The sequence below is a fragment of the Lepisosteus oculatus genome, chromosome 4 (assembly GCF_040954835.1).
Source record: "Lepisosteus oculatus isolate fLepOcu1 chromosome 4, fLepOcu1.hap2, whole genome shotgun sequence".
Taxonomy (NCBI): Eukaryota; Metazoa; Chordata; class Actinopteri; order Semionotiformes; family Lepisosteidae; genus Lepisosteus; species Lepisosteus oculatus.
In genome coordinates, this window is record NC_090699.1 from 65,501,764 (window position 1) to 65,521,707 (window position 19,944).

At 57.2% G+C, this 19,944-nt stretch overlaps 1 protein-coding gene across 4 annotated transcripts in view; it reads left to right on the forward strand.

The window, feature by feature from the left end:
* The first annotated feature begins 385 nt into the window (after positions 1-385).
* Positions 386-19,944, forward strand: part of celsr3 (cadherin, EGF LAG seven-pass G-type receptor 3) — a 58,790-nt gene continuing 39,231 nt past the window's right edge. For all 4 annotated transcript variants that reach the window (XM_069189578.1, XM_069189580.1, XM_069189579.1 and 1 more), the window contains exons 1-3: positions 386-5,067; positions 16,660-17,009; positions 18,376-18,664. In XM_069189578.1, coding sequence (XP_069045679.1) covers positions 447-5,067; positions 16,660-17,009; positions 18,376-18,664 — 5,260 coding nt within the window. In that variant the 5' untranslated portion in view covers positions 386-446. The remainder of the gene's footprint in view (positions 5,068-16,659; positions 17,010-18,375; positions 18,665-19,944) is intronic.

The window sequence follows — 19,944 nt, forward strand, 5'->3', positions numbered from 1 at the left end:
CCCCGCTCTCACCGGCCAGATAGACGCAATGGGGGCAAAAAAATATATTTTTATATAACCCGAAACAATAAAAAATGATGCACTGTTAAGATTTTTTTTTGGGGGGGGCGGATTTGGATTCGATTAATTGCGAGCTTTGCCTCCCCCTTCACACATAAGGGGCAGTAAGCCACGGAAAGCCAGTTTTCCATTCATAAGAACTGCCCTTAATAAGAGAATACCCGCTCGGCCGACAGCGGCCGCCTGCCAGCAGTGGACATGGCGGCAGGGGCTTCAGGAGGGGGGAGGACGCATGCGCGCCGGGCCGAACCATTCCCTCTTCTCTCATCCTGAGGAGGGGGGTGAGGGAGGGGATGAATGGAGCGGGGGGGGGGGGGGTGAGAAGGGAGTGTAGCGGGAGGATGGATGAAACCATTGGGGTCTGCTGAGAGCCATGTTTGAGATGAATGAAAAGGAGAGCGAAGAAAGAGCGGTGCCACGTCCCTGACACCGGAGCCCGAGCCTTTTACCGAGCGCAGCGTGTAAATGCGAGCTTTCGGGGCCGGGGGCGAGACCGGGGAGCACGGGGGAAGGAGCGGGGCCGGGCCGGTGGAGCTGGCCGCCTAGCCAGGGAAGGCAGAGAGAGAGACACGGAGGGAGACGGAGAGAGGAAGAGGAAGGATCCGAGCACACTAATGGCTGCACTGCTGCTGGGGCACAGCCTGCCTTCTCCGCTCCTGCTCCTGCTCATCACCATCCCTTTGTTCGCTGACCGCGCAGGGAAGGAGGCCGGGGGCGGCCGCCGGACCCCCGCTCTCCTCCCCGCCCCCGGGGCCGCCCGCTGCGGGGTGTCGGCGGCGCTGGCCGGGGACGGGACGGCGGACGGTCCGGGGCGGACGCCGCTGCTGGCCGCCCGCTCCCCCGCTGGAGGGAGTCCAGGGGCCGGCTGGGGCCCCGGCGGCCGGCGGGGGGTGCGCGGAGACCCGGGCGACTTAACCCTTTCGTGCGCGGGGAGCGGCGGAGGAGAGGGGGAGAGGGGCCACCCCGACATCTGGCCAGCTGCGGACACCTGGCCAGGCGGCAGGAAGAGGCCCCGGCGAGGGGCAGGAGCGCACCTGCTGCCCCAGCTGCCCCAGCCGGCCCGGGCGCTCCTCGGCGGCGGACTGGATACCGGGAGCTCTTGCCCTCACGGCCGGTGCCCCGGGGATGTTGCCGACGCCGGCGGGGGGGACCCGACACCCCTGCAGATCCCACACTGCAGCCGCCGCCCCGGCCGCTACGACCGGGGATCCCCGAGCGCCGGGTGGTACCCGCCGCGACCCCGCAGACGGGACGGCAGGGAGACGCAGGCGGGCGAAGGAGACGTCCGGGAGCTCCGTCCTCTGACCCGGGGCGCGGACCGGCAGGGGCGGCGCGGCGCTGGAGGAGCGGACCCGGCACCGTGGTGTGCCCCGGCGGCCTGCGCTCCCCGGCGGCCTCCCGGCGGGCGGGCAGCGGGGCTCAGGTCGCCGGAGGAGGGCGAAGAGGCCCGCTTGTCCGGGGGAGGGAGAGTGCGGCGAGAGAGGACGGCTCTGGCGACCCGTGGCGTGGCAGCCCCACGGAGGACGGACCCCAGCGGCGCACGGAGGCGTGGAAGCGAGAGGCCGGGACCCGGGCAGCAGCCTCCCCGCTGGACGGGTCTCCGGGACCGGCCGGCCGTGAGTACCCCGGGCGACAGGAGCGCGGCGAGCTCGGCCACTCGCCCTGCAGCTAGGAGAGCTGTTCCCGCCGCCGCCCTTCTCCGAGCCGGGGCGGCAGCCGCCTCTCCTGCCGCCGCCAGCGCGTCTCCCGCCCCTGCCGCCGCCTCGGCCGGCTCCTTTCACAGCACGGCGCCTCCCGGACGGGACCTGCCCGAGCAGGTTTCAGCACCACGCGTGGAGGGGACAGCTCCCCTCTCGGGCCCGGCCGGGGCGCTGTGGGGAGCGAAGAGCTGGCTGATACAGGCCAACGCGAACAACAACAACAACAACAACAACAACAACAACAACCGCCACAGCCCTAATAATCATAACGATGCCAAAGGCCTCCCGGGAGGCGCAGAGCCGCCGGGGCCCAGTGTCGATCCCCGGCTGCGGAGCTGCGCTGGAGGCTGCGAGGGGGCGGCGGCGCGCTCGGACCTGCTGCGGGCCAACGGCTCCGACCCTGACCCGTCCTGCCGGGAGCGAGCCGGCCGGGGGAGGCCGGGAGAGGGCGAGGGCGAGGGCGAGGGCGAGGGCGAGGGCGAGGGCCGGGGGCAGAGGGGGGCCCGGCCTCGCAGGGCCGCCAACCGGCACCCCCACTTCCCTCAGTACAACTACCAGGTGCAGGTGGCAGAGAACCAGCCCCCCGGGACCTCGGTGATCGCCATGGCAGCGCAGGACCCCGACGCGGGCGAGGCGGGGCGCCTGGCCTACAGCATGGCCCCCCTGATGAACAGCCGATCCATGGACTACTTCCACATCCAGCCGGACAGCGGCCTCATCACCACCACCAAGGTGCTGGACCGCGAGCACATGGACCTGCACTACTTCCGGGTCACGGCGCTGGACCGCGGCTCCCCGCGGCTGTCCGGCACCACCATGGTGGCCATCGCCGTGTCCGACCGCAACGACCACAGCCCCGTCTTCGAGCAGGGCGAGTACCGCGAGACCATCCGCGAGAACGTGGAGGAGGGGTACCCCATCCTGCAGCTGCGGGCCACCGACCTGGACGCCCCCCCCAACGCCAACATCCGCTACCGCTTCGTGGGCGGGGCCTCCGCGGCCGGCCGGGCCGCCTTCGAGATCGACCCGCGCTCGGGCCTCATCACCACGCGCGGGCCCGTGGACCGGGAGAGCGTGGAGCGCTACGCGCTGGTGGTGGAGGCCAGCGACCAGGGCAAGGAGCCCGGGCCGCGCTCGGCCAGCGTGGAGGTCTTCATCACGGTGCTGGACGAGAACGACAACGTGCCGCAGTTCGGCGAGAAGCGCTACGTGGCGCAGGTGCGCGAGGACGTGCGGCCGCACTCGGAGATCCTGCGCGTCAGCGCCTCCGACCGCGACAAGGACAGCAACGCCGTGGTGCACTACAACATCATCAGCGGCAACAGCCGCGGCCAGTTCTCCATCGACAGCGTCACCGGCGAGATCCAGGTGGTGGCGCCGCTGGACTTCGAGGCGGAGCGCGAGTACACCCTGCGGGTGCGGGCGCAGGACAACGGGCGCCCGCCGCTCTCCAACAACACGGGCATCGTGAGCGTGCAGGTGACCGACGTCAACGACAACGCGCCCATCTTCGTGAGCACGCCCTTCCAGGTGTCGGTCCTGGAGAGCGCGCCCGTCGGCCACTCCATCCTGCACGTGCAGGCCATCGACACGGACGCCGGCGACAACGCCCGGCTGGAGTACAAGCTGAGCGGCACGGGCCCGGACACGCCCTTCGCCATCAACAGCGCCACGGGCTGGCTGGCGGTCAGCTCGGCGCTGGACCGCGAGAGCGTGGAGCACTACTCCTTCGTGGTGGAGGCCCGGGACTACGGCGCGCCGCCCCTCTCGGCCTCCGCCAGCGTGACCATCACGGTGATGGACGTGAACGACAACCGGCCCGAGTTCGTGCAGAGGGAGTACTTCATCCGGCTGAACGAGGACGCGGCCGTGGGCACCAGCGTGGTGAGCGTGACGGCGGTGGACCGCGACGTGAACAGCGCCGTGACCTACCAGATCACCGGCGGCAACACGCGCAACCGCTTTGCCATCAGCACGCAGGGCGGGGCGGGGCTGGTGACGCTGGCGCTGCCGCTGGACTACAAGCAGGAGCGGCGCTACGTGCTGACGGTCACCGCCTCCGACCGCACCCTGCACGACACCTGCCAGGTGCACGTCAACATCACGGACGCCAACACGCACCGGCCCGTGTTCCAGAGCGCGCACTACTCGGTCAGCGTGAACGAGGACCGGCCGCCCGGCAGCACCGTGGTGGTCATCAGCGCCACGGACGACGACGTGGGCGAGAACGCCCGCATCACCTACTTCCTGGAGGACAACATCCCGCAGTTCCGCATCGACCCCGCCACGGGCGCCATCACCCTGCAGACGGAGCTGGACTACGAGGACCAGATGACCTACACGCTGGCCATCACGGCGCGCGACAACGGCATCCCGCAGAAGTCCGACACCACCTACGTGGAGGTGAACGTCAACGACGTCAACGACAACGCGCCGCAGTTCCTGAGCCCGCGGTACCAGGGCACAGTGAGCGAGGATGCCCCGCCCTTCACCAGCGTGCTGCAGATCTCCGCCACCGACCGCGACGCGCACGCCAACGGCCGCGTGCAGTACACCTTCCAGAACGGCGAGGACGGCGACGGCGACTTCACCATCGAGCCCACCTCGGGGATCGTGCGCACCGTGAGGCGGCTGGACCGCGAGGAGGTGCCCTTCTACGAGCTGACCGCCTACGCCGTGGACCGCGGCGTCCCGCCCCAGCGCACACCCGTCCACATCCAGGTCACGGTGCTCGACGTCAACGACAACGCCCCCGTCTTCCCCGCCGACGACTTCCAGGTCTTCGTGAAGGAGAACAGCGCTGTGGGCTCCGTCGTGGCCCAGATCACCGCCACCGACCCCGACGAGGGGCCCAACGCCCAGATCATGTACCAGATCGTGGAGGGCAACATCCCCGAGATCTTCCAGATGGACATCTTCTCCGGGGAGCTCACCACGCTCATCGACCTGGACTACGAGGCGCGCTCGGAGTACGCCATCGTGGTGCAGGCCACCTCCGCGCCGCTGGTCAGCCGCGCCACCGTGCGCATCAAGCTGGTGGACCAGAACGACAACGGGCCGGTCCTGCAGAACTTCCAGATCGTCTTCAACAACTTCGTGTCGAACCGCTCCAACAGCTTCCCCAGCGGGGTGATCGGCAGGGTGCCGGCCCGCGACCCCGACGTCAGCGACCACCTGTACTACTCCTTCGACCGCGGCAACGACCTCAACCTGCTGCTGCTCAACCACACCAGCGGCGAGCTGCGCCTCAGCCGCAAGCTGGACAACAACCGCCCCCTGGTGGCCTCCATGCTGGTGACCGTCACAGGTAGGAGCGGCTCTCCCCCCCCGTTCCCCCCTCCAGCCGCCGAGCTGGAGTGGGGCTCCCTGACCGCCGTTTCTCCTCCTCCTTCCATCCGGGTGGCGTGGCGGCGCAGTGGTCACAGCGCTGGGGCCCCGGGTTCGATCCTGGACCTGGGGTGCTGTCTGTGTGGAGTTTGCATGTTCTCCCGGTGCTTGAGAGGGTTTGTTCCAGTTGCTCTGGTTTCCTCCCACCGTGCAAAGAGATGCTGGTGGCTTGCCTGGCCTCTGGGCAAACGGGCCCTGGTGTGAGTGTGAGGGAGCCTGTATCAGTGTGTGCCCTGTGATGGACTGGCATCAGCGTGCCCGTTGCTTGCTGGGATAGGCTCCCTCTGCCCTGCTACCTTGAATTGCAAGAAGTGGTTAGAAAGTAGATGGAGAAATCTGTCCTTGTTTGTTGTAATACATCGATAACAAACACATCCACATTCTCCTGATGGGCGTTGCTTTGTTATACAGCCTTCACACTTTGGCAAAAGGGTCCCTGTTCTCTAGATGGGATCTCACAATGCATGTGCACACTAGGTGCTGTTAAGAGAACGAAACTGAAACCATGACTTGGGGTTTCATGCTAGGTGGTACTACTATGAGTGAGACCTTCCGCTAAGCCGTTTTCGAGCTGGGCGGGGGCTGGACCTCATTGGGCTACACGGTGTCATTTCGGACTGTTGCAGTTGTTCTAGTCTGGTGTGGATCAAGCCCAGGCTGTGTGTGGTAGAAGAGTGGGCTATGTGTTAGCCATGCCTGGAACAGACTGGGATAAACCTAGACTGGTAAAGGGGCTGGTGTTCATATAGTACATGCTGTATTGTACTGGAACGCACTGGGCAGGGCAAGAATCAGCTGTATTGGACCAAGATGTACTGGGCTAGACTGGATTGAGCTAGAGTGAGCTAGGCAGATCTGGACTGGACTAGGCTGGATTGCCTGGATTGTGCTGAACGATGCTGGAGTACACTGGGCTGTTCTGGGTTTTCATATACTGGGCTGCACTGGACTGGACAGGAGTAAACCAGGATAGCATTGAGTTGGCTGAACTTGTCCTGCACTGTGCTGGAGAAACAGTGCAACTTCAGGGAGATTGTAAAAGTTAAAATTCCACAATATTTCAGTCAGTCTATACAGCACACTTATGTTCAGGAAAGTAATGTCTCTCTGTTTTTCTGTGTGTGTGTGTGCATGTGCATCATTACACATGAAGCCCACTTTTCATGTGTGTCTGAGTATTAATGTGTTTGTGTTACAGTATTTGTGTATGCATGTGTTTGTGTGTATGTGTGTTCATGTGCATTACATAAAAAGCTCACTGAGGATGTATGTGTGTGTCTGTGCGTGAGCGTGTGTGAGTATGTGTGCACACCTCTGTGCTTCACTGTGTCAGCTGGCACGTTTCTCCTCTGTGCTCACTCGTGCGACTCCAGCTTGCTTGATATAAAGAGCTGTAGCCCAGCAGCTAGATCCCCTCTCCCGCAGGGTGTCTGCCCTGGACCAGCTGGCCCACTGCTCAGCACACTCTTCAGCTGCTGTTCTTGCAGGTAGCCAGCTTGGTCTTCCCGCACTCAAGAGTTCGTACTGAAGTCTCCACATTAGTCTGACGGCATTAGAGGTTGTATCAGGGCATTGCTGTGAGCCTTCAGCCGATAGGTTGTGCTTCGTTTCTCATGGGAGAGTGGCTTAGCCAAGAATGGCAGTCAGACTCCCATTGCACAGCAGCCTGAGCTGTTCCAGGTTTTACCAGCTGCAGGGTCTTGTGATAACCTACAGACCAGACTTCCTGCACTGATGCCTAAGGTGAGGTCACTTGCCTCAGCCAAGCTTGGGAAGTGATGCTGAACATGCTGCAGAGCCAGCAGCTTGTAAGAAAGACCTACTGTGATTCTGACTCTCTTATCCCTGTGTTCCTACTGTTCCTTGAGTTCTTCATATTGCACATGAAGTTCGAGCCACATCCGTGTGTGAAATCCCACTTACCTCACGGAGGTCTGCTGGGTCCTCTAGAACACGTGCTTTTGCAGCAGTATCTAGAGTCTGGCCTGCGTGACCTTGAGCGAACTGACTTCCAGACTTGCAGAACCTGCTTCTTCTCCTGCCCTGGATGAGTCAGCTGTCTCAGGCTCAGGCATTGCTGATGCACAGTTCACACTCTTATCTCTGCAGATGCCTTTGGTTGAAAACATCTGCCACCTGACCCGTTACTCCGAGACCGTAAGGCCACTTGAGCAGTTCGTCTCTCCCAGCAGTTTCTTGATAGAAACCAGGCTCTCACAATGAATAATAATAACTGCTTACACTTTTATTGTGCTTTTCTGGACACTCCACTCAAAGCACTTTAAAGGTCATGGGGATCCCCTCCACCCCCACCAGTGTGCAGCCCCACCTGGATGATGCACCAGTCCGCTCCTCACACACCAGCTCTTAGTGGGGAGGAGAGCAGAGTGATGGAGCCAGTTCAGGGAGGGGGGTTATCAGGAGGCCATGACTGGTAAAGGCCAGGGGGGAACTTTGACCCGGAGACCGGGTGTGTCACCGGGTAACACCCCTACTCTTTTCAATAAACACCCCGGGATTTTTAATGACCAAAGAGAGTCAGGGCCTCAGTTTCTCATCTGAAGTAAGGCACCTTTTTACAGCATAGTGTCCCCGTCACTATACTGGGGCATTAGGACCCACACAGACCGCAGGGTGAGAGCGCCCCCTACTGGCCCCACTGACACCTCTTCCAGCAGCAGCCTTAGTGTTTCCCAGGAGTCTCCCCTCCAGGTACTGGCCAGGCTCACACTGCTGAGCTCCAGTGGGCGGCCAGCTGGGAGCCGCAGGGTGGTGTGGCTGCTGGCCGCCCCAGGGTATCAGCTTTGGTGGCAGGGCTGGACAGCTTGTTCCGCACCCCCTCCAGCCCTGTCGGTCACTAACAGGTCCAGTCCCGCGTGGCTCCTCAGCTGACGGGCTGTCCCAGCCCTCTCCGTCAGTGCAGTCTGGTGCAACCAGCTCCTCTGCTGCTCCATTGAGCCCGCTAATGGTCAATTAAACAATTAAGGAGGTGGTTGTCAGGAAAGCTGGTGGTGGAGTGTGCTGGAGGGGCTTCTCCGTGTCGGAGTGCCAGTGCTTCCTGTCGCTGTGTTAGTGACGGCTTGGCGGATCCCAGTTCATGGGCAGCCGAGAGAGCGCGTTTATAATTACTCGAGATAACGAAGCGGCGGTGAACAGTTGGGCCTTTGATCTGTTTTTGTCGGAGGCGCCCGGAGAAACTCTGGCTCTGTAGCTGACAGACAGCTGAACTCCCCGCTGCCCCAGTGAAGTCCTCGAGGATTCTGTCCCGGAGACTGGGGAGCGGGGTTTTCAGTCCCGGGGTCACAGACAAGTTCAGACAGGGGGTGGGGTGGGGGGTCCGTACTCAGAACACTTCTCACTGCTCCTTACCCTGTCCAGCGTGCTTCTGGTAACGCCTGGCCGAGCTCCTTGAATATCCCCACTGTCTGCCCCGCCGATTGCTGGAGTAAACCAGTGGTCTGCAGATTTCAGACAGATCTTATTGATAAACGAGCAATAGTGAATGATGTGGTGCTTGCGTTTGTGTCGGACAGAAGCTGCCAGCACAGTTTGTGTTGAGTGATGTTCAGTAAGAACAAGAACAAGAGCAAGAACAAGAGCCCCCACCTGAGTAACACACAGCAGACAAACTGCTGCGTCCGGTGAATTAAGGGGGAACTTGGACGACCCCTCGGTGAGATTTAGCCTGGACACCAAGGTCTACACAAACCGGACACCGGCTGTTTCTGGTGAACCAGGACTGAAGACCCCGGTTCTCTCTGGTGCCTGTCTGCCCTGCAGATCTATTGTACATTACTGAGGATAATCAATCCCATTAAGTGATCTCTTCTGCTGGAGACAGGTCCGGCTCTCAACAGGGCGAGATGGAGTTAGAAATCAGCACTAACCAAGTTTTAGTGGGCTGTTCCAAGGATAGGTGAAGGTCGAATGCCCTGACCAGAGCTTTAACATCAGCTCTGTTGTTTTGGTGACAGTACGGCTAAGCGTGTTTATTGATGGTCCAGTTCATGGTTATTATAGTAGTTCTCATGACTAGCTATTGTATTTTTGTATATTTGGTTTGTATATTTTTAAAATCTAAAGTTTTAAAAGACATGGATACAAAAAAACATGCATTTATTCTCATGATTAATGTACTTTTGTTTGTCTCTGTATACTCTCTAGGATCTTGATGTTTTAAAAGAGACAAGAAAATAAAGGCGAAAATAAAGAGTCCCTTAAGGAGTGTTCAAATAATTTACTTTAATACGTAAACTAGCCAATGGTTTTCTTTAATGAGACCTTTCTTGACCAATTTGAGCTTTTAGCAAAGTAGCTGTGAGATGTCTGGGTTCAATAGACAGATGTCTGGAGTCTAAACCACTATATTCCATACAGAACAATGTGCAATGTGGGTCCTATCAGGATGGGAGTGTCAGATCAGTTCTGGATCTGGGGTGCTGTCTGTGTGGAGTTTGCATGTTCTCCCTGTGTCTGTGCATCGCTAGCTCTTACCAGCGGAAGGAGCTGGATAGGCGTGATAGAAGACAATGATAGAATGATTAGCTTTTAAACCCAACTCTTTTTTGTATTAAATTATCTGTTCTTGTGTTTCTGCGTTATGTTATGTTATTGTTTATGTTGTATTATTGTGCTTCATTTTATCTCAAAAACCTTGAGTTGAGGTGTCATAAACGGTACACACTTGACACGTTTTGCAAGTTCACACATGGAGTGTGTAGTATTTGAATATAATAATAGGGGGTCACCTAGAGTCCTGAATTGTGTTACACCGCTTTCTGCTGAACTGTGAGGGCAGTGCCTGGACGGGCTGCGTGTTTTTCACTTGGCTTGAAAGAGGAGCTCATGCTGAAGATGAGCTGTTTTCCTCTATGACACCCGTCTCTGCTGTCTGACGAGTGTGCATGGGTACGTCAATGAGCTCTTAGACTGAAAAGAGCTCCTTTTCTTTCTCCTTGGAAGGTACTGGGGTATTTTTTTTCATTTCAACGAAAGAAATACATGTATTTTGGGGGTGGGATGGCAAAAGCAACACTTAGTGTTGCTTGGAATGTGTCTGGCATTGAATCTAGCCGATGGAGCACAGTGAAGGTCGCAGTCACCTGGCTCCGCCCCGGGCCCCTGCCGGGTCAGGACAGCTGGACTCGGCGTCTGTGAGAGCTGACTTTCATCTGCCAGCCCAGCTGGGCCGGGCAGGGCCAGATTTGTATGTAGTCTTCTGTTTCCTGTCGAGCAGGCAGAGCGCCAGCTGTCTTGTCTGACCACAGAGCAGGAGTGCTGGCCGGTTGTCATGGGCTGTGCCACACGTGGGCTGGGCCTGTGTGTGCTGCTCTCTGGCTGTGCCCCTTTTCAGCTGTGCCAGTCTCCTGCTGTGCCACTTTTCAGCTGTGCCAGTCTCCGGCTGTGCCACTCTCTGGCTAGGCTATGGTTCAGCTTTGCTTGGCGACTGTTCCCAACAGCTCATGTCAGGATACGTTACGTGTGAGAGGGTTGTTAAAGTGTCTAGATAGTCTTTAAACTGCTCGCACGTCTACTGTGCTGAAGGGAACTTGTATAAGTGCCGACACAAGCAGTATCTTTGTCTCTTTAACAGTCTCTCTGCATGTCTGTGTGTCAAACTGTCTAGTTACAGTATCGACTTGCAAGTCTGTACCTGGCTGTACAGAGGACACACAGCACAGTCAATGTACGTCTGCTTAGAAGACAAATTACACACTCAGTTTCTGTCTCTCTGGCGTTCAGTCTGTCTGTCTGCACAGAGGACAGACAGCACAGTCCATGTGAGCCCGTGCTAGTCTGCTGGTGGAGAAACATCCACACTGTGTGTGTGTGCAAGAAATGTCTATCTGTAAATGTGTGTTTGGCACTCAGGTGCCTGTTAATGCACTTGTATACTGTAACTGTTTCCAGGAAGCAGTTTGGAAGCCCAATCCAAAGCCATTAACGCCTGATCGAAAACTCTTCAAGTGCAGCGCAGAGCATTTCCACATGAGAAGCGATCAGTCTGAACTGAACCGCAACAACACATTCAGAATTAGAATAGAAAAACAAAGAGGGTAAAATCTTGAGGCTTGCACAGGTATTGGCAACAGTTTTAGTACTGGCAGCAGTGGATGGCTGTCTTCTGAGAGAGGAAAGCATGAAATTATTCACATGCACTAACAGGCTTGCTGTCTGACTAGACTCCTGTACTGTACACCTCGTCCCCCACTGAGACTCAAGCACCCCCACACCTCTGTGTGTCACCCTGAGGCTCACACAGCACCCCCACACCCGTCAGTCACCCCGAGACTGACGCAGCACCCTCAAACCCGCCAGTCACCCCTAGACTGACACAGTCTGCCTGTGAGGCCACAGGTGTTGCTGTAGGTACAGGGAGGACAGAGAGGATAGTGCTCCCTCTGCCAGTAGGGAGAATCCGAGACACAGATGTCCTTCCTGTGAGAGAAATACTCTGGGATTAGACAGACACTCTTCCCTAAAATAACACATCTAATCCCAGAATTCCCACACCTGCCAGAATCAGAACAGCTCCCAGTCCTCCTGGAGGAGGAAACTCTCCCGAGCTGCAGCCCAGTGTGTGACCTCCTGTCACAGCCTGAGGGACGAAGAGTGAGCCTTTCAAATACTACTGCTGCTCCACTGCTACTCCTGGTCTACTACTGCTAATACGTTTTGGTGTAAATGTCTTTGCTAATTGCTATTGCCTTGGGCACACGCACTGTAATCAAAGCTCTTTGAGTGTGAACCTGACAGAGGAGAGCAGGGGGCGCTGTGACTCCCGAGGCCCGGAGTGTGTGTTGCTGTGTGTACAGTATGTGACGACCAGCTGGAGTAGCGAATGTGTCAGGAACGCGCAGGATCGGTGTCATGCTGCAGCAGCTGAGTGTGTGGGGAAAGCTCAGGCTAGCGGACTGGTCGAGGAGGAGATGCGACAGGGCTGCAGGAAGAGTGATCCGGGAGTGCTGGTCAGTGACAGCGGTCCAGCTGACCGCTGGCTCCGAGTTCCTGATCCCATCCCCTTTTATTTCAGTGCTTTCCGATTCGAAGTCTGCGCTGGGAATTGACTCTAGACGTGGAGCTCGAACTCCACTGCTGTGCGCTGTACGCAGCTGGTGCTGTACGTGGCTCCTCTCGAAGCCGGTGTCCGGGGTCACGCGGAAGAGCACGAGATTGATGGAGTGGAATATCGCTCTGATTCACAGGCTGGGTCAGGCAGTCTGGCTGCCATCACTGCCCTGATAATCTACTGATCAAGCCAGCTGCTCCAGGCTCTTCATCACTCTGAGCCCAGGCCTGTCTGCCTCTGTCTCTCTCTCTGCTCTCTAGATTCAAACTGCACTCCCTCACTGGGCCTGTCTCTCTCTCTCAGTCTGTCTCACTACCCTGTCTCACTCTCAGTCTGTCTCACTACCCTGTCTCACTCTCAGGCTCGTTGTCATGTCTTGTTCCAGATCTTAACACAGCCTCACTGCACAGGGAACAGTAAGTGGATGTAATGGCCTAATTATTGTGTTAAGCAAAGAACGAGGTTTTTGAACACTGCTGGCTTCTCTCTGGAGAACCACACAGCTGCTGCACCTCACGGCAAGCAGTGCCCAGAGCCCCGCAGTCTCGTTCCTAACCGCTGTAATTATTAATTACTCGCTGTGCTTCTTAATTCCTTAATGCATCTGCTTCAAATTCTGCTCGCACCATGAACCTGCGCATACAGGCAAACACACCCGCCTGCGAGTGTGAGTGTGTGTGTGACCTGATTGTAACACACGATCAGTTCCCCTCTGGTCTCAGCTCACCAGCAGATCACAAGGATTAGTGTGCTGGATCTGCTCAAACTCATGAACGCCTGTGTAGTTCAGAAAACACATCTGTGAGAAACTGTGGATGAACAGTAGAAATGAGATCATTAATAATATATACTGTAACATGGCATAAATGAATAGAAATATGTGAACATGCTTACTGGGGTCTCTGCTCAAAACATCTAGTAGCTAGTAGTAGGACTAGTAGCACAACAGCCTTCTTAGAGATTCCTCTAAGACTGGTCTGGAAATACAGCACTTGGAGTGTGGATTCGAGATGAGTACGCACACTGTCCTAAATCCTGAATCTGAAGCTGAACAGTTCATTGAGCTGTTACACTGCTTGATCCCTCTCTCTCCCTCCGTCTCTCTCTCTGGGACAGTGTGTCTGTACTGTGTCTCTCCTCTCTCTCCGGGACAGTGTGTCTGTACTGTGTCTCTCCTCTCTGTCTGGGACAGTGTGTCTGTACTGTGTCTCTCCTCTCTCTCTGGGACAGTGTGTTTCTCTCTGGGACAGTGTGTCTGTACTGTCTCTCTCTCTCCTCTCTCTCTGGGACAGTGTGTCTGTACTGTCTCTCTCTCTCCTCTCTCTCTGGGACAGTGTGTCTGTACTGTCTCTCTCTCCACTCTCTGGGACGGTGTGTCTGGCAGTGTTATTGCAGAGAAGATCAGTGTGTGGTGAGATCTGTGCTAAGCTGATTATCTGTGTCTGTTTTAGGGCTGATGGCACGGTGATTATTGATGCTCGGTGCTCAACCTCTCTCAGATTCAGGCTGGGTATTATTATTATTCGAAAGGGCTTCACAGAGGAGGGTATCACTTCCTCTCCCACTGAGGGCAAGCCCACCGGGGGCTGATCAATGGGGACGTCACTCCTCTGTATCAATCACGGAGCTCATTGCTCTCCAGCGTGTCAGTATAATACTGCTCTGTGCCTCAGGGCCTTCTGGGTGAGCGGGTGAGGACTGCACTGATCTTTTTATTCGTGTTTTCTACTCTGCCGGCCTCTCCTCGCGATCCCAAAACACACCACAGAGGAGGAGTGCCTGGGAGGGGTATCAGGGGGAGGATAATTTTTTTGGGGGGAGGACCTCCTGTTCAAGCACAGTCAACACTGGGCCGTTGGAGTGCAGTGCGCTCCACTGGAGCACATGTATACCACTGGCACCTAATTGCCATGTTGATTCTGCTAATTATCAGTTAAATGAACAGGGAGCTGGACTGGAAGAGTGGCATGACGTGGAATTGTTAGCTGCTGAGGACGCGGGGGCAGGTAGACATGTTGGTGCAATTAAGTGCCTCAGTAGTTCAATCGTGTAATTAAGTGGTCAGTTCTGCACTGCTCCTGAAAGCGGTAGAGGCGCGATGAAGTCGTTGCACCTCGCAGAGAGACATGCAGACTGATGCAGACCGTGAAAACTGCAACAGTGCCACAGCATGCTTCTAGCAGTCTAGAGCAATCGACCACAGAGAGGCGGAGAGCTGTGCCCTTTGACCTTTGACCTCTGATCCGTTGGCCTGCGCGATCCACACCAGCAACTACATTAGTCCTGGAGTCACGGTCCCTCTCTGTCTGAGTTCCCCTGGGGTGGCAGCGGTTGGAACGAGGGATTATTCCCAAGGAGTGTTTTTGTCATGTGGAGCCGTGTTCAGTGCTCTGGGTTCGAAACTGGAACTGGTGTGAGTTCGATTCCTAGGTAGGACACTGCTGCTGTACTCTTGCACCAGGCCCTGGTTACATCCCCATCTTTAGCAGCGTTGAAGTCTGTTTGGATAAAAATGACAACAATTAGAAAGCTGTCTGAGCTCCTCCGAGGGCAGGTGTGTGGGTGTGTCCTTCCCTTCAGGTGTGTGGACGCTGGGCCTCTGGCCAGAGTTCCCCCCTCGCTCTCCGTCTCACCTCCACCCTGAGCAATGGCTGCTGTTTGTTTCCTGTCATCCCCCCAGCTCCCCCCGCTGTGCTTCCTTCAAAGCCATTTAAACCTTTTATCCCATCCCTCTCTCCCTCTCTCTCCCCCTCTCTCCCTCCCTGGTGGCTGGTATTGACTGCTTCCTTCCTCGTCTCTTTAAAGTCTGTGCACAAGAGGAGAAGAGCTCTCTCCCACTCCCCCCCACCCCTCTCTCTCTCTCTCTCAAGGCAGAGTAAAGGTGAGGCTGGGAGGATTAACTCCATTATCTCATTCAAATTCAGCAAGCTTTATTGACGTGACTGGCGAATCACAGCGATAAAAATTCAATAGCAATTAGCGCACCGATTGCAAATATTTAGAATTACAGACACGTTCTTATTTTTTAAATCTCACCGCCATGTAGAATATTTATTAATTTTATTAGTTTAAAAGCCTCACTCTCTGTTCCTTGGGCTGTGACTGGAGATCACACTGCAGCTCTGTTGAGTTTGTTTTCCCAGTAGGGAATGTGACAGGCATGGGCAGCCAGGTCTGCCTGTGTCCAGTTTCTCTGGCCAGGCTGTGGTCACTGAGCTAATGATTCCAGAGCAGCAATATGTTTTCTGTGATGTGGTGACAAACATTCTACACAATTTTCCAAATGGGGTCTTACTAGTATATTATTCTCTTATAACGTTCCTTAAAATAGCTGTAAATCCTCACAGTTTTTCCCTTTTAATTGCTTCAAACGAAGTCTAGAAGATGAAAACAATGTGTCCATCCGTCTGCTTCCATTTCTCTCTATTCTCCCTGTCTCTCCCGATCTCCGTGTATCTCTCCCTCTCCCTACTTCTCCTGCTCTCTAACGTTTTAATCCTGAGATTATCCCGACTCGAAAGGTGACCTGCCTCCTGGTTCCTCTGTATTTTGCTATGCATCCTTTGGGAATGCTGCTCTCCTTTATTCCCAGGCTTTGATTCACATCCTTGGGAAAGAGCTGGATATTTAGGGATGAGGCCAGGGTTGGTGGTGGGGATTTAAGTTAAAACTCCTGGAGCAATCTAGTTATTTAGGGAAAAGGTTACAATGTTACCTTTCAGGTAGTATTAGCTCCATGCATACAAGATGAAGAAGAGCTGCTAATAAATCATTTAATTGTTTTTTCTCTTTGGTTTGGAATGGGAGAGCAGTGGAATCTTTACTAAAGACAGGCAGTTTGCCTGTATACACCAATTCCAGAAAGACTGGCTGTTGCCAAGACAGGGTTAGAAAGGCTGCCTGCCTCATGAGGTTTTGATCTCTCAGATTTGTTGGAGGTTCAATGAGTCTTGGTGTTGGCCAGCCGGGCAGTTTGTGTGCTGGTCAGGGTGTGAGTGTTGGGGTGTCGGGCAGTCTGCGTGCTGGTCAGGGTGTTAGTGTTGGGGTGTCGGGCAGTCTGTGTGCTGGTCAGGGTGTGAGTGTTGGGGTGTCGGGCAGTCTGTGTGCTGGTCAGGGTGTGAGTGTTGGGGTGTCAGGCAGTGTGTGTGCTGGTCAGGGTGTGAGTGTTGGGGTGTCGGGCAGTGTGTGTGCTGGTCAGGCAGTCTGTGTGCTGGTCAGGGTGTGAGTGTTGGGGTGTCAGGCAGTCTGTGTGCTGGTCAGGGTGTGAGTGTTGGGGTGTCAGGCAGTCTGTGTCCTGTGTCCTGGTCAGGGTGTGAGTGTTGGGGTGTCGGGCAGTCTGTGTGCTGGTCAGGGTGTGAGTGTTGGGGTGTCGGGCAGGTGCTCAGGGTGCGCCCCCGCGGTGCCCCGGTGCCTCAGTGCGGCTCTCTCTGTCTCTCCCTGCAGACGGGGTCCACAGCGTGACGGCGCAGTGCGTGCTGCGTGTGCTGATCATCACGGAGGAGATGCTGTCCAGCAGCGTGACGGTGCGCCTGCAGAACATGTCCCAGGAGCGCTTCCTGTCGCCCCTGCTGGGGCTCTTCGTGGACGGGGTGTCCGCCGTCCTCTCCGTGCCGCCCGAGGACGTCTTCGTCTTCAACGTCCAGCCCGACGCCGAGGCCGGCGGCGGCGCGGCGGAGATCCTGAACGTCAGCTTCTCGGCCGCCCTGCCCGGCGGACACTTCTTCCCCTCCGAGGCCCTGGAGGAGCAGCTGTACCTGAACCGGCCGCGGCTCACCCAGCTGGCACAGCTGGAGGTGCGGGCAGGCTCGCCTCCGCCGGTTCCACACTTCACAGTGCTTTCTGTCCAACTCCTCCTCTTTCTGCACACAACCAAGGATTGGGTCACGTCACTCTTTCTTCCCCGTGGTCGGTGTGTCTGTGTTGTTGATGGTGGTGTGGAGTTGACGCCTCTTTCCTCTCTCTCCCTCTCTGGCTCTCCCTCTTGTCCACTCTAATCCCTCGCTTCCTCTCCCCTCTCTTCCTCCTCCCCCCATTCCTCTTCCTCACTCTCTCCTCTCTCCCTCTTCCTACCTCTCTCCGTCTTCCTCCCTCTCTCCCTCTCTCACTCTCTCTCCTCCCTCTCTCCCTCTCTCACTCTCCCTCTCCTGCCCCACCCTCTCCTGCCCCTCTCCCTCCTCCCTCTCTCCCTCTCTCACTCTCCCTCTCCTGTCCCTCTCCCTCTCCTGCCCCTCTCCCTCCTCCCTCTCTCACTCTCTCTCTCCTCCCTCTCCTGCCCCTCTCCCTCTCCTGCCCCTCTCCCTCCTCCCTCTCCTCCCTCTCCTGCCCCTCTCCCTCTCCTGCCCCTCTCCCTCCTCCCTCTCTCCCTCTCTCACTCTCCCTCTCTCACTCTCCCTCTCCTGCCCCTCTCCCTCTCCTGCCCCTCTCCCTCCTCCCTCTCTCCCTCTCTCACTCTCCCTCTCCTGCCCCTCTCCCTCCTCCCTCTCTCCCTCTCTCACTCTCCCTCTCCTGCCCCTCTCCCTCTCCTGCCCCTCTCCCTCCTCCCTCTCTCCCTCTCTCACTCTCCCTCTCCTGCCCCTCTCCCTCCTCCCTCTCCTCCCTCTCCTGCCCCTCTCCCTCTCCTGCCCTTCTCCCTCCTCCCTCTCCTCCCTCTCTCACTCTCCCTCTCTCCCTCCTCCCTCTCCTCCCTCTCCTCCCTCTCCTCCCTCTCCTGCCCCTCTCTCTCCTCCCTCTCCTCCCTCTCCTGCCCCTCTCCCTCTCCTGCCCCTCTCCCTCCTCCCTCTCCTCCCTCTCTCACTCTCCCTCTCTCCCTCCTCCCTCTCCTCCCTCTCCTCCCTCTCCTGCCCCTCTCTCTCCTCCCTCTCCTCCCTCTCCTGCCCCTCTCCCTCTCCTGCCCCTCTCCCTCCTCCCTCTCTCCCTCTCTCACTCTCCCTCTCCTGCCCCTCTCCCTCTCCTGCCCCTCTCCCTCCTCCCTCTCTCCCTCTCTCCCTCTCCTGCCCCTCTCCCTCTCCTGCCCCTCTCCCTCTCCTGCCCCTCTCCCTCCTCCCTCTCTCCCTCTCCTCCCTCTCCTCCCTCTCCTGCCCCTCTGCCTCCTCCCTCTCCTCCCTCTCCTCCCTCTCCTGCCCCTCTCCCTCTCCTGCCCCTCTCCCTCCTCCCCTGCAGGTCCTGCCGTTCGATGACAACGTGTGCTTGCGGGAGCCCTGCCAGAACTACATGAAGTGCATCTCGGTGCTGAAGTTCGACAGCTCCGCCCCCTTCATCTCATCCCCCTCCATCCTCTTCCGCCCCATTCACCCCATCACCGGCCTGCGCTGTCGCTGCCCCCCCGGCTTCACCGGCGACTACTGCGAGACCGAGATCAACCTCTGCTACTCCAGCCCCTGCCTGAACGAGGGCGTGTGCGTGGCCAGGGAGGGGGGCTTCACCTGCATCTGCACCGAAGACTACACAGGTGAGTCGGCCTCTCGGGGGGGGTCAAGAGACAAAAAATAAGCATCACGCGAACCGATCATTGGGCCGCTGACATGCCATCTGTCACGCCCTCTGCAGCCAGAGGGCGCTCCTTCTCTGTCCTGTCCCTAGTTTCCGGTCTGCTGTCCTTCCTGTCCCTCTCTTTCCCTTGGGCTATATATTTCCGGGTCTTGCACTCTGTCCTCGCTCAGCATTGACGTTTGGATGTCCTGAGACCCGCCTAGCACCAGGGCGCCCCACGTCCGCTCCCTGAGGGCATAGGTTTCTATACGGCATTCCTGAACTCTTTGCACTAATGAGCCCGGGCCTTTTTCCCGTCTCGCCGCTACGCATATGGGTCTTTTTCTGCTCTCCTCCTCCCCACGGTTAGTCCCTTTGGACGTCTGTGACACCATCGCGATCAGCCAATCATTGCTCAAGTGTCACCGCAACCAGCCAATCATGGCTCACGCGACATCACAGTCAGCCAATCGCTGCTTGGGTTCCGTCATGATTAGCCAATCAGTGCTGACTGCAAGTGCCACACGTTGTCTCCCTCTTTTGCTGCCTCTGTCTCTCTCTGTCCGAGTCCTTCTTAGAAAACACTAGTCTAAATAACTTTTCAGACCCTTCCAATTCACGGGAAGCCCACAAGGGACTAACACACTGCGTGACCTCACTGGCCTAGAGTGGGTATTGCCCCCCAACTTCTACAGTTCCCCAATGACTGTTTTTGAGTCAGAGCCTTCCTCTTACGCTGCGCTCCGTCCTCCGTTTGTCTGAGCCTCTCTCGCTCTCAGTTTTCCGGCTGTGGCTCTCGGAGACATTGTGATTCAGGATGAGCTTCGTTGGGCACGACAGCAGGGCAGCCCTGACACACAGCGCCGCCCCCTCCCTCTGTCTCCAGCAGCACCGCCCTGTCTGCAGCAGTACAGAGCCTCTGTCTGTGCGGGGGCGCAGGCCAGGCTGCGCTCCAGGCCTGTGTTTTAATGAATTCGGTGCAGGAGACAGGAGATCCCGGTATCTGGGTCCTGATCTGTCTGTGTCTGACTCACGGCACTGTAGAACAAAGAGCATGGGAGGCAGCAGTCTGGGATGAGGTCCCCAGTGCAGGTTTCGGAACCGAATAACAGAGGAGAAGGCGCCGTCCTCACTGGGAAATGGGAATTGTTTAGCAGAAAGGAATCTTATTATCCGCGACAGTAATATGTCCTACGCTGCCAGTTGCTGATATAGCGAGAGATACGTGTATCGGAGGATTTCATATCGTTTTTTGAATTC